We start from the raw sequence: 15,053 nt of genomic DNA on the forward strand, positions 1-15,053 counted from the left end.
ATCTCAAAATGGATCTTATATAGCATATAGACTTTAACCTTCAACTGCAGTAGAGTAGCTGTTGGAGCTAGGGCTAGAGATTAAACTGAGACTGCAACTGGAGCTGGAACAACAGCAGTTGATAACCCTTTCTGGCCAATAATTGGCAATATTTGAAAGACGTGTGACTTGCAGGTTCAATTTTCTAGTCAATTTTTAAAGACATGTGAGTTGCAGACTAAATTCTAGTCATTGCAAAATCTCACCATTCATTCTCGACACTAATTTGGGGCTTGAAGGGGAGGGAAGTAGGGAACGAAGGAAACGAAGAACGAGGGATGGAAACAAGCAAAGAAGGAGCCCTACCCCTACTCTTCTAGTTGGAACTACCCGAAACTACCCCATAGAATAGTAGGGGGCCACCCACCCATACAGACCGAGCCGATAAAGTAAAAACTGTTTATTCCTGGGCCGTCGATGAGGCTTGTGTCGGGGCGGTTCAAAATTTGACTAGGATGAAGTGGTTTTTCGGCTGGAATGCGCACGCCCTACTATCAGGCCCTACCTTTATATTGGCAAGGTTCGATGGCTCGTGTGTCAGTCTCGTTCGTCCCCTCCTACCCGGGGGCTCGCTATCGCTAGTCATATTACGTATCTAATATGGATACAGGATCAAAAGGAATGAACCCCTACAATTCCGGCCCTACTATTCTTAAGGGGCCCCTTCCCATCCCAAAATAATTTGTTGGGGCATTTGAAAGCAGACAACTATAGATAGAAAACGAAAGTTGGCCCCCAGGGCACTCGCATGTTCTTCTCGGCTCCACCTTAGAAGCTAAGAAAAGGGTGATCGTGACTTCTTCATGGATGAAAGCGCGACATACTCTCTATGGACCGAACTCCCTCTCGATCCAGTCAGTGAACGAGCAAGAATAGTCTAGTACCCGCCTGCTACAAGTCATCCCCTATACGAAGTTCCCATGCGGCGGTAAGACCGGTATGATCGAACTGAAAACAATCTGGCGGCTAGAGTTTATCCACCGAATAACCTGAACGAATCTCCAGTGTCAATTAAGAAACCTACTAGAATAATTAATCAGTCCATAAAATGTCGAGGGTCCTACTATTCTAATGGGGCCCCCTCAAGACTTGTAGGGGGCTGCTAAAATAGTTCTAGAATCGAGGCACCTCCAACTATATACCGACTACCAGTTAATTAATCAGCTCGCTAGCCCTTTAGAACCATAGAATTCTAGCTTGGGGGGGTAGGGGGGCCTGTCAATTAAGAAACCTGCTAGAATAATTAATCAGCTTGCTAGCCTTAGAATAGTAGGGGGGTTGGGTGGGACTATAGTTCCGGGTTGGGTGGGAACTATAGTTGAGATAGTGGCGGCCCAGCGGACATATGGTTTGGTTTCTCGACCAAGGCATGGGAAGCAGGATAGGTAGCGTGATTATCCATATCACACCCGAACTCTAGTGTATCTTTCTCACACGCATCTGTTTTGCACAGGTAATGGACCACCTTTTTGAGTATTAATATATAAGTATTTGATGGTCAAGATTAGTATCAACCAATTCAATATAGAAGCTGTTCTAAAATAAGACAAAGGTATGCATAGTTTACATCTAGTCTTGCCATACTGGTCATCTGAATCCCATAAGTTATAAGCAGAATTTAAGTGTCTCAAAAAGGGACATTACACATTTACAGCAAGGATATAAAAGGTTACATCAATGGCTAAAATTAAAGATGGGAGATTGTTACCTACTTTCCTTCCTGCCTCACCAGCTAAAGAAAGGGATAGAGAGGATAGTATAAGTCCACAAAGAAATGATCAACATATGGGAAAATTTATGAATGGTATGAATGATTGCATAAAGAGTCAACAGATTATGATGGACTTCTTTCACGCATTTCAAAAATATCGAAAGGATATGTCATTATTGTTGGAGAAATTGCTTTTGGAAGAAGCTAAGAAGATGGATAAGAGGCATAACAACGATGAACACATTGAAGTCACTAATGATAAGCATATAGATCATTCCAATGCTGACAATTCATTTGAAGAGGCACATGAGCAATCCATTGAAAACAGCCAGGTGTGGTTTGATAAACACATGATAGAAGATGGAGATGCTGATCACCCGCATTCTAATTTCATGATAGCAAGTAAAGAAGAGCATGAGATAATAAATCTAACTAATAGTAATGCTGATGACAACTTGTTTGTGCATGAGTTGGATGGGAGAGTTGTTGAGGAAAGAGCTATAGACCAATCAGAAAACCAAGTTGCAAGAATGCTTGATAGGGGACAAATGCTGAGGGGATGGAAGCTCTAATTTCTTGTTTGGGAACGGTGATCAGATCATTGTTAGCGGTTGCTTGATTAATTTTGACACTCTCCTAAACTCAGAATACTCTGATTTTCTGATTATTGACAGCAGCATTTCAATTAGGGCAGTTGGCATCCATGAAGTAGATGGTTTCCAGTGGAAGTGCAGTGACACACCTATCATCATGACAGGGGTTCAAGGCAAGTTTGAAGTTTGTCATTTTCTGCTAGAACCATTTCTTGAAGCAGCATTCAGTAAGGAATCTTTCACCATGAAGGAAGGAGTGTCTGAAAACACTAAGGTTGCGCATGACTTCTATTTTAATTTGTTGCTTGGCAATCACAATCTCTTTCCCTTGCATCACCATGAGATTGCTGCCACTTCACATTAGGATGATGGTACTCACACTTTGTGCAAAAGATCTAATAAGAGTTCTGATTTCGCACATCAGCCCTTGGAGGGTGCATTGAGGGTTAAGCGTAGGACTACTCAAGCAAGGCATTGCAAGTATTCAGATTTGTATAATTTTCTTCAGTGGGGGTTTCACGAGTTGCTCCACAACTCAAGGCATGGCGAAGTTTATATCAGAGTAGCGTAGTGGATTGGTGGAGCAATGTTCCTGAGGTTGATATGGGATCCCAGTATTTGGTTTTGGCATGTCAGTGCAGATTGCTGGAGGGCAAGCAATCTCTGGGAAGGGAGGACTGTAATGTCCCCTTCTCCTCAGTGATCATTCAGGTGTTGATTAGCCTATTCTTCTGTCATTCCGGTAGGCTAATTCGGAGATATAAGGGATGAGAGGCTAGCATTGTCAATTATTTATTGATGGAAAAATAAATAATATTATTTTGAGCCCATAAGTAATATTATAAGGGAAAAGTCACTTTTGGTTATAAAATTAAATTATAAAAAAAGAAAGTGACTTTATTAAGAAGGTAATAAAATATAAAGTGACTTTATCATGAAGGCAAAGTTATAAAATGGAATTTATTTAATTTATTAAGCCTTCTAGAAGTGGGACAAACTTCTTGGAGGAGGGAAAAGTTTATTAAAAATCTCACATTGTGATTTTGAGGTCCAAAAGCAGTTTAGAAAATCTATTGAAGGGGTTTCCTTCCTTCTCCAAGGATTATGATATGTTGATTTGATACTTGGTAATTTCTCCTTTGTTGCTGGTTTGACAGTAGCAGCCATCTCTAAGGACGCAAACCCTTGGATATTTGTAGGTTGGACAGAAACCCAACACTACTTGAGAGGTGGGCTCATTCAGGGTTCATCATTGAGCAGATTGGCATCATTTTAATCAGGTTTTGGAGGAGATTTTCCAGCTAGAGCAATTGTGTAGTAGCAGCTCCTCCAATTTTGGATAGTAACCATTCATATTGCAGCGATTACTTGTAGGATTGGTTGATATTGATTCCTCCTTGCATATTTGTATTGGTGCATCTCTACAGCAGCAGCTACATATTGCATAGGTCTCTCTTCTTGCATGTCATTCAATCTTCTTCTGTATATTTCAAATGATCATGCATGTTTTATATCAGAATCATTCTCAATAGATTGTCTTTGTAACATGCTTATTTCCTTAGAAATCTATATCGTTTCCTGTTACTTTGCAATGAAATGAAGCAAAACATGGCAAAAATTAAAAACTGAAATCAGATTTGAAACAATATCCTAGTTCAGGATATTTCAAAGAGTATGAAAATGATTATGAAAATTCCAAGCTGTTTCTCAGCATAGGAATAAGGCACTATGCTATGTTGATTCTAGTGTTAGTAAATGAGTGATTCAAAGGAATGATTGGTTTGTATCCTTTCATACAGACCATACTTGATTTGAAAATATTGCCTCATTGATGACATAACACACTATGTAAAAGGGCGTGCAAATATTCAAACTACATTGAAAAGAGATAAGAAAATTACATTTAAAGATACTGAATATTTTCTTGAATTAGTAAGAATCTATTGCCTATCACTATAATCAGTGGGAAATAGAGTAACATTATGTGTAGATTAGTGTTTTTATGAAAATAAGAGATCTAATATGGTCATATAGCCTCTAGTCTTAGAAAGCATAATCTCCACCGATTTCAGGGGGGTCACCAACAGTATGGTACAACCAATATCTGATTCTTAAAGGCACATGACTTGATTTTTGTTGCCAACACCGGCCCACCTTGGCACCAACTACATGATCACTTTAGTTTTTAGTATCTTTCTAAGTTTGAGAAACATAGAATGGTAGAAGACTTATCTCACATGCAAAAAAAAAGAAACTTGTGTAGAATGCTTGGCAGGTAAACAAAGTCAAAATCCTTTTAAAGAAGGAAAGGTTTCTCTAGTGATGATATAGCTAAAGCTGCATGATGATGTATGTGCCAACAGTAGAAGTCAAGATTTATTTACAGTGCCATATTTTCTACTGCTTCTTGATTATTATAGTAGTCAAAAATTGCTTTACTTCTTGACAAATAAGTCAGATGCTTTTGAGGTATTTAAACACTTTAAGACCATTGTTGAAAATGAAACCAGTGGGAGGATAAAGGACTTTCTAAACCAACAATGGGGGTGAATCAGTCTCTTTCAAGTTGGCTGGTTTTTGCAAACAAGGTGGGATGCAAAGGAAACTCACAAACACTCTACATCTGGGATGTTGTGGTGGAGAGATCCAACTGAATGGTTATGTAAATGGGAAGAAGCAATTCACTTTGTTGTTTATATGCTCAAGGCACTTCAAAGGCAATGGATAAGATAAAAACAAAGTCATTTCAAAGTCTCCAGCTTAAATTTCTGTCCTTGTTCTGAAATAAAGAGATCTTTATTGGCTATCATGATTCTTAACGGCATATGCATTGATAGCCCCTACCAATAAGAAAAGAGTAAGTCTCTACCAATAAGAAAAGAGTACGCAGGGATGTTGTAGATAATTGTTAGTGTTTTCTTTAAGGCACCAATTCTATTTAGATCTGCATGCCAATTAACTTTTTCTATGGAAAATTTGATGGAATTCTAGGAAAAATATCATACAATAAAAAAAGGTCAATGGCAGAAAATAAAATCTAACTAATAGAGGGCCCAAGATTATCCCTTGAGGCATTTGCATTCATCATTCCTTGAAAGCTGAAACTATGAAATATTAAGGTTGATTTAAATTTGCAATGAGTTCCAAGTCTAGCCACAAAAAATTAGTCTATATGATGTTGAGGACATTACTTAAAAGATTAGTAGAAAACCTATATATGACAGAAAAGGTTACTGGAAATTTGATGAACAGTGATCACATCTTTTTTTTGTGGAGTGTATCTTCAATCTTTGAATTAATGTCATATGACTAATCCGTTGCCATTTGATACTATTTAGTGCATCGAAAAGATAGAAGGAATTACGAGTAAGAATTCTCTGCTGTGCACTTAAATATTGGTATAATGGGTTTCTAGTGCCCCAAGAACACTAAGTTGGATCTGAGAGACAACATAGAGAAACTTAGAAAGAGAATTATCCTATGTTGTAAAAATGGATGTTGAGCACTTTTCCCTCACATTTTAAATTGAGAATGCACAAAATTCAGGGGAGAAAGAGGAAACCCATGATTTAAAGAATTGTAATTTGTCACGTTTAACAAGACATGCATGAATCTTCTTTGAAGTGTAAAACGCTTGGGATTGGGACCTAAACGCATTGAAGTACATCCATTATTATGTTATATATGGTATATAGACGAAGAGTGAAAACCTTATTATTCATTTAGGATATCCGTGGAAATGTTATCCAAAGTGTTCGACTAGTCATCTTCAATCTCATCATCAACTATCTTTTTTCCTCCCTATTTCTGAGAATCTTCATATTCATCTCCCAACACAATAATAAAATATCTAATTCTGATGATTTAATAACGACGTGTTTATATGGTCACAATATCTTTAAAAGTATTGATTGGATTCATTGTAGTTGCAGTTGGTTGTTTTACTTGTGCATCTTGTTCTTGCAGACTCTTCTTTTATTTAAAGAGAGTTTGCACCCGCATTGTGCTTAGATATAATAGTGCTATAAAATAGTGTGTTTAAACTTTAAAAAGAATCGTCTAATTGTTATCTCATATTTAGCTATGATAGATGCATATTTGATTCTTTTAAATTTCTCTAGTACTTCACAGTAAACATTTAATGCTAATTCCAAAGTTTTTTGTATGGTTATGGTCTGTGGTCTGCAAATCCTAAAGTTGTTTGTATGGTTATGGTTTGTGGTCTACAGATCCTAAAGTTGTCTGTATGGTTGTTTGTAACTCATGCCATATATTCTACTCATATAATTATCAATATGGCTGCAAGAAAACGAAATTCATATGCTATTCTTATGCTTCTATGATGCACATCCTGCAATCTATACAAGCAACATATGCAATCCAAATTCAGAATCGCAGTTTCTATAAACTTGCCATTGACCTTGACTCCAAAAGACTCTAGTAATCTCCAAGATAAAGAACTAATTTCTGTGATTCTACACACCCTTGTGGATAGGATAGAAGACAATTTTCCAAGAAGAAAGAAAACTGTGTTCAGGTTTGAATCATTTGGTCTCTAATGGAAAGTTATGGGGGTTAAAACAGAATTACATAGACAAAATCTGTCTGCCTTAGCAGTCTTCCACTTATTGTTTCAATATTTTGTAGTTAAACAAATTCCATTATGGTTGTCAGAATTAGTCAAAAAAAGATCAGTCAAGAAGAGCTTGTCGGAGAAAGGTGAAAGGTTAGTCAACATCTTGATTATATCCATAGGATGTCCAGTTACAATAGGTGGTCATCAGAATTATTTTATTTTGAGAATAGAATTTACAAAGTAGAATGCATATGATTATTCTTTACTATGAACTCACACAATTTATGTGGGCTGACCTTGCAGAAAACCAGCAGGTTTTGGATTTGTTAAGTACAGAAATGCTGAAGATGCTGCAGAAGCCAAACACCATATGAATAATCAAATTATTTGTGGGCATCAGATCAGTGTTGTTTTCTCTAAGGAGGATGCTAAACGTCCAGAACAGATGCTTGCAAAAGAACACAACACTTAGTTGCTATTATGAAGATTAGATATAGTACAGGATTATCCTTTCTCTTCCACAACATGGATTGCAAAAATATAGTCTCATAAACATGAACATTCTTATGCTATTTTTATTTTCCTTGTTAGATTTCTATATGTTAACCATTTATGAATAGTAATATTATCAATCTATTCTGCTAATGCAGCCGCAAGAGTGTGCATAATTTGCAGGTAACAATGTTGTTTTTCCTTAGTCCTGTCAGCCAAGTACAGTTCCCTTTCTTTTTATTATTATTTATTTTCCTTAGCCCTAGGTTGGCCACCTTGCATTTATTTATACTTGATCACCTATATCTGCGATTGCTATTTATTTTGCCCTAGTCTCAGGCAGGGTATGCCAGGGTTTCAATTATTTTTAATATTGGACAGTTTCTTATGAATCACTCTTTGATAGCAGTCCTTTTAAGAATAAACTCTTGACAATGGTCCCCTTTTTTTTCCAAATGACCTTGACAACAAAAAATTCTCCCTTGAAAACAATAGTTATCAGCAGATGAATTTAGTGAAAGTTGGCCTTGACAAATACCCGGCACTTCCTTTGTCAAACTCCGCATTCTTGACAAGTTGTATTTATTATTGAAAGGGGAAGTTTTCAAGGTCGTTATTTTAATTTTAAGTTATTTTTGGACATAAATAATGTGATGTTTGTTTCAATATTAACATAAGCAATAAATGACTATGCGTACCAAGCATAGTTCAAGTTTGAACATTTTATCTCCATTTTCCTTTGACCAATTGCTGATCTTATGTTCCACCATAATCTTGAACAGTTTTCCAAAGAGAGGATAAAGATTGTTGACATGCCCGCTCTTGAACAGAGATATAGTTATATTTGTCCACTCTATCAAAAAGTCATCCATCTTTCTTTGTCTTTGCCACTTGTTCATAGATTTTTCTATTTGCCACCCTACCTAGATCTTTAAGAGTTCATGTTGCTACTTTGCATTCATCATCATGCCTAGAACTTGTGGGGAAGTTGTCTTTTTTCTTTCAATTAGATTTAGATCTTTTGTAAGTGTTTAGAGCTGATTGAATAACCTGAGCTACGAAGTGTTGCCCACTTCCTTGTTTGATATTTATATTGAATTGTGATCAGATTTGAATTCTATTAAAATATTTTTCCAAGTTTCAGGAATGGGATATCAACTTTTCTCCAGATTTGGGGATGGCAAGGGGATGCTTATTAAAATAACATATAAAACTTAATATTGGAATATTTTAAAATACAAATAAAATTTAAAAATAACTCAAACCAACTAAAAGCTAAAATTTTATAAAGTAAATATAATGAGCTGAATTTTCCATAACAAAGAATTGATCCAATAATCCATCTGATACAGATAATCTTGTTTTCAAGTTCAACATTACACATGCATTGGAGCTACATTACACTCCACAAAATACCATTGGAGATTCTATCATGGAGAAGTACCATTTTTTGATAAGATGAAGATTAATGTATATTAAGAAGATAGTTAACCAAAATGCTGTATTCTTTTTGCTTATATGTGAAAAGAGCAAGCATGGACTGCCAAAATTTCTTGTTAAAGTTCCTTCTCTGTGCTAGAACCTCCAATATGCTAAACCGTAGACACTCGGCTCAGTGCTGACAATATAATAGATACTTAACTCTGTATATATTAAATTCTGCGAGCTGAATAAAGCACATCTCATAGTCAAGAACTTCATCAGTTCAAATAATCAGAGAGAATGGGGAAGTGAACAAAGGGAGTATGTTTCATACACCAAAGAAAAAGATGTTCACACACACACATTGTCCTGGGCTTCCAAGCCTTCTAGGAATTACAGTTCACAATTTGTATTACGATACAGTAATCCAAACAACACATATACAAGAGATTGCTTTAGATGTTACACACTGTACCTTGAGCTAACAACTGTACCTTGAGCTAACAACTACAACAAAGTTAAATCAAGCAAATAATAATTTAGACTATTGCATCATTATGGTGCGTGCAAATATTCTAGCAGTGACCTTCAGTTAGGATAAGAAATGAATTTCATCTAATTACAAAAAAACTGCATCTCTTCATATGAAAGATGTAATGCTCTAATGAGATCAGCATTATGTCATAGATATGCAAAGTTTGAAATATTAGAACAAAAAGATTGTCATAAATATGAATAAAATGCATCTTCCTAGGATTTTCTCAATGTACTTCGGAAACAACCAGCTACCTTTTACATCATCTTCCTCATATCCTTTATGTACCCTGACCAAGGTCCTTTTCTCTAAAGCTAGCCTCTACATTCCAGCTTACCAACATAGGATGATTGCAGAGGGGGCCAACTCTCTATCTGTTTCGGGTTGCCTGGTTAGTACTATGGGCTCCACAAGGTGAGATCTTCGTTTAAGTAATATTGTGAACCTCAGTAACTCCACACAAATATGCTTGTCACTTCCTCTTTTTCTCTAATTATATTTGCTTGCTGTATCTGACCTTTCCTTTGTAACTGGTCCTTAGGAAAATCATCTGTCAAATTCCTTTTTTCCTTCACTTCCCCATAGATTTTTCACTCATTTGATGATTATGTGTATTGATTTGAATTACCTTTCTCTTCCCTCATCATTTTTCTCTCAACTTGCCTTCCTATCAACTCATCTTGTTTATCCAACAGTTATACTGCCTGTGCCCACATCTTCTAGCTCATTTCTTAAATCATTCTGTTTTAACTTTTGTTTCCACATCTTTTAGCACCTCTTTGCAGCTCTTTTATTTGAGTCCTGCTCACTCATTTTACACTGTCAGTGAAAACTGCATTTGACCTTGTTTGACGAGGGATAGTTTGCTTTGTGGTGCACCATTTATGTTGCCCAACAGCCACAAGATAATTTTGATGCTTTCTCTTTGAGCATTTTGTTATCCTCCAATTTTTGCTTGACCTTTACATTTCTAGCTTGGGAACTTCCATTTCTACATTTGCTTCTATGTTCTTCAGTCTCTTTTCAATGCATGTTAGATCTTGTATATTCAAATTTGGTGACCATATGAGCAGAGTTGTTGTGGGGATGTAGGTCTCCTAACCATTTCTTACGTCAAATGCATGTGCCTCATCTCTTCCTTCTATTGCTTTTTGATTGTTGCATGGTGATGTACCCATGTCTTGCTGTCACCAATTCCTTGTTTTCATCCTTTCCCTACCCCAGATCTCGATCTTTGTTTTTCTGCTTTCTTTTAGGTAAAACAATTATATGTTTCTTTTACCATGTGCTTGTTCTTGCTTCTGTTTCAGTATCTGTATTGTTTTTTTGTTTCTGTCTGTTGTCCTTTTATAATCTCTGCCCTTGCTTGAGCTTACTAATGCCTTATTGTTCCCCAGTATTATTGTTGAGATGGATTGATTTTGCATCTAGGTGGCCACATCTGATGAACAAGGTGGCGCAACAATCTGTGGGAGCTCTATTATTGTGGGGAGAAGAATGTGTTCTACATGCCCCACATGCTCCAACTACCCCCTTCCCAGGATAAAGGATTCAGGCATTTTTGAACTATTTGATATCCTCTACTCGCAAAGATATGTCTAATTGTGTCACTCTACTCGATACTACAAGCTGTTAATATCTAAAATCTGATACCTGTTCTCCTTTAATATCATCTGCCTTACACTCAGGGGGCTGCAAGTAAATAGGCAGCACGTTGTTCTTTATTTGGGGCATCCAAAACCCCACAAAAAGAACGGCATACTGGCTGTTTAAGCTTCTCTCATTTGGGATGTATTCCTCAATGATAAGCCGTCTCCTCACACCAACCCCTAAAATGACCTTTCTAATATAGATTTTTAACTCATGCTTCTGAGATGATGAGAATTTAGTTAGTTGCTTTATCAATTGTGAAGAACGTGTGCTATGGTCTAATACACTTAGTGATATTGAATAATATATCATAAAACAGATTTAAAAAACTGGGGAGCTGAGGTCCATTGCTTACTTGCTCAGAGCTCGAAACCGGAGCTTCTGGAATCTCTGATGTTGCTGTTGTACTTGTAAATCCTCTGCCCTCTCACATACACTGCCTTTTGCTCTACTGTTCCGTTGCTCTCCCATGCAATTGAACTAAAGTGACAAAACAAAGTTGACCGTTATGTCAACCTTCCAAACCACAAGAAATTCATGTTAATTTAAAAAATTGGCCAAAAAAAAAGGAGGTCAAATGTCCCATGAGTAGTCCCATAAAAAAAGAGTGTATATAGCTGATTTTGATCTTTGAGGGAAAGGAAGTAAAATTTTCTGCAGTTCCAAACTCTTCACAGCTTGCAACATTCCTATAATGTTTGAAAGCCAAAGCTTTTGTTCAATTTAAACTCACCGGAGCATACAAAATTTACTAATGTTCGAAAGGCAAAAGGTTTGTGCAATTTCAAATTCACCAGGGCACGCAACATCCATGTGATGTTTCAAAGGCAAACAAGACGATTTTATTACTGCATACTGGGCATTAACTTCAAAGAAAGCTAACATACAATGGTCAAACTCAAGGTTTGTCTCCTCTATTTCATGACCAATCATTGAAAACTGAATGCTCAGTGGAAATCGAATATTGATGGCAGCATAAATTCCAGTGTGTTTCATCAACTGTATTTTGAAGTCATGTTGGAAGGGCTCATCAATTATGTTAAATTTTGCAATAATCTTCAGTGTTGGACTGTATAGTTTGTTTAGGTTCTAACAAGCAATCCACGCAATATAACCCATCTCAACTATGTTTGAAGGGCCTGTCAACTATGATAAATGATAAAATTGGATATGATATTTTGGTAAGACTGCATTGGTTGTTGAGGTTCTTTAAAAAACCCATGCAGCCTAACCGTACGACCATTGCAATTATGTTGGAATGGATTTATCAATTATCGACAATGACAAAATTTGCGATGATCTTTTGATAAGACTGGGAAGGTCCTAAACAATCCATCCCAAGGGCAATTACAACTGTTGGAAAGGTCTATTGATAATAGCTTTTGACGAAAACTTACAATAATCTTCTGGGGTAGACTGTCTAGGTTCTTAAAGTTTAACCACCAAACAAACCCACTCAGTCTAACCTAGAAAAGAACATTGCAAATATGATGAATTTAAAATGGTCTTCTGGTTTATATTGCCTAGATTGTTTGAATTGTGTGTTGCTTAGGTTTCACCAACCTACAAGTCTAACCAGAAGATCATTCTAATTATGGTAAAATTTGGAATGATCTTCTACGTTAGACTGCCTAGGTACTTTAAATTGAGGATGACCTAAACCTACACAAGACTAACCCAAAAGATTATTGCAAATTAATAGGCTGCCAACAAATTTCTCTCAAATATACGGTTAAATAGTATGCGTCTTCGGCACTGACCAGTTAAGAACTTAAGAAGAACCATTCTTGAAGAGAATTCATTAGTATACTAACAAAAAAAGCAAAGCAACCTTTGATAAAAGCAACTTTTCAAATAAAAGTTACAAAAAGCGAAAAAACTTTGAAAAACAATTTTGCCCACCCAGTTTTTGGTTCTGTAATACTGACTTTTTAAGGTTGTCTGATGAAACATGCAGTGCAATCATTGTTGGTCTGAATCAGTGAGCAACACACTTTCTCAGGGATTTTGCACATCATCATCGACGCCCAATCTTTATTTTGAATTTCCTTTAAAACCTATTTTCTCAAATTATCAGGTAAAATCTTAATTTTCTTTTTTCATTTATGTTATTACGGGTGGAATTGCTTTAACGCGCATTGGTTTACAAGAAAAAAAATAGGTTACTCCACGTGGCTTGCGTGCAGGAGTTGTAGATCCTAGAAATCGAATTTGTAGAAATTCGATCGACTGCTACACTATCTCGTGTAAGGAAGTCCACTATCCCGTGTAAGAAAGCGCTCTGCGTATTGCGAAATTTAGAGTTAGGGTACGATCTCTTTGGTTAGGAATGATTTTTCTTTTTTACGTGATGTCAAACATCAAGAAATTTAATTGTATCCCTTTTCGTTGGGAAGTTTGTAAGGCAGATAATTGAGTAAAGATAAATAATTAACATTAATTTCAAATTTAAATAGTGATATTTTTTTGGAATTTTGAAGATGGGAAAGTGAAATTAAGATGTTATGAATTAATTTATAATTAAATTAGATCATTAAGATTTGTTCAAATAAGTTTTAAATTATGTCAATTGTGAAAGGGCTTTTGGTTTATTGGTGAAGTTGAATAGTTTTGTATGAGTCTTTTAGGGATCGAATATTGTTGAATGCACGATTTGAATTGTAAGTTGCAAATTGAATTGATAGAAACTTGATTATTAGGCTTCACCTGCCTCAACCTTTTGATGTCTAAATTTAGGTAAGGAATAGTGGTCTTTAAAATGTTCACTTTAGGAGTCTATTGAATTGTGAGGGTTGATTTCTCCTTAGTTAAACCCTCAGTAGATTAGCCTTAAAACTCTAAGCAAAAGATTAAAGACAAAAAAGCATGTAATGGTGTCTAGGATGATGTCACAAGCAATTTTTTTGTAGAGCTTTGACTTAGATCTTTTCATGAGTGGCATTAAATCGAAATAAAGTTGGTTGGAATTTTCTCACCATTATCTTCTAATGTTTGAATATAGATAAGGATTGATTGTGTTTAGAGGAAAACTTCAAGAGTTTATTGAATTGTAAGGGTTATATTAATATATTATCCTTAGTTAGACCCTTAGCTAACTATCTTTATGACTTTAAGCAAAAAGACAACAAGAAAGAATGTAATGATACCTAGGAGGATGTTACAAGCAAAATAATGCATAATACATTCTCCTTTAAGGTCTTTTACCTAAATGTCCGTTTTGGTAATTTCTCAAATTACTTTTTATTTTTATTTTTGACAATTACATAATGATTGTGCAGGAAATCTTAGCACCTTTTGATCATTAAGGCCTTGAAATAGTCAAGGTCGGAGCATATGATGAAAAGATGTGAATAATATTAAACTAATATAGCTCTACAATCCAATTACAAATCTAAAAATGATAGAAATCAATTTTCACAAGCAGCCTTTAAGAACAAATGAAAAATGTATAACATATCTAATGGAGAATTGTAGAATACATAATCAAATTATATTTTATAATGCTAGAAATGTGTATATAGTAGAATAGCCAACTACAATAATCAATATAATCTCAATATTAGACAAGGAAAGGAATTAAAAGTCGAATAGAATGCCACTTACAAATTTAAGTATAAGCCTAGTCTTAATTTTGCAAAACCACTTTAGAGAATAAAAAATTAGTAATAAAATGAGGATCCAATATGGAGGTGTAGTGTCGTGAATTGTAACCCCTTACAATTTCATACTCCTCTTTGGGCCCTTTCTTTAGTGTGTCTTCTCTTGTGTCATTTTAATCTTATTTGGGGTTTTATCCTATTTTAGATTTCAAGGCACTTTATCCCAAACTTAAATGTCATTAATCCAAATATAAATTCCATATCTAATATTAGGTCCCTATTATCTCACTTCTTTGAAAATTGGGGTCTATTTTGTTAGGTCACTAGCAACTAGCCACAATAATCGATGCTTTTTGGTTGAAATTTTGGGAGTAATGTGTCGGTCTTAACATTGTTAGTTTTAGTCTCAATATTTGGATATGGTCATTCTAAGTCG

The 15,053-nt window shown here is 35.7% G+C and overlaps 1 protein-coding gene and 1 long non-coding RNA gene across 13 annotated transcripts in view; one reads left to right on the forward strand and one right to left on the reverse strand.

Annotated features, from left to right (window-relative positions):
- Window positions 1–7,564, forward strand: part of LOC131046296 (serine/arginine-rich SC35-like splicing factor SCL28) — a 142,967-nt gene extending 135,403 nt beyond the window's left edge. For 7 of the 12 annotated variants that reach the window (XM_057980024.2, XM_057980020.2, XM_057980016.2 and 4 more), the window contains one exon: window positions 7,223–7,564. In XM_057980024.2, the coding sequence (XP_057836007.1) occupies window positions 7,223–7,391 (169 nt within the window). In that variant the 3' untranslated portion in view covers window positions 7,392–7,564. The remainder of the gene's footprint in view (window positions 1–7,222) is intronic. The other 5 variants (XR_009359222.1, XR_009105969.2, XR_009105967.2 and 2 more) reach the window with 1 other exon arrangement.
- Window positions 1–13,291, reverse strand: part of LOC131046349 (uncharacterized) — a 34,034-nt gene extending 20,743 nt beyond the window's left edge. The window contains exons 1-2 of the long non-coding RNA XR_009105974.2: window positions 12,947–13,291; window positions 11,374–11,498 (exon numbers count right to left, since the gene is read on the reverse strand). This is a non-coding gene — a long non-coding RNA (uncharacterized LOC131046349). The remainder of the gene's footprint in view (window positions 1–11,373; window positions 11,499–12,946) is intronic.
- Window positions 13,292–15,053: the final 1,762 nt, after the last annotated feature.

Source organism: Cryptomeria japonica, chromosome 10 (assembly GCF_030272615.1).
Source record: "Cryptomeria japonica chromosome 10, Sugi_1.0, whole genome shotgun sequence".
NCBI lineage: Eukaryota > Viridiplantae > Streptophyta > Pinopsida > Cupressales > Cupressaceae > Cryptomeria > Cryptomeria japonica.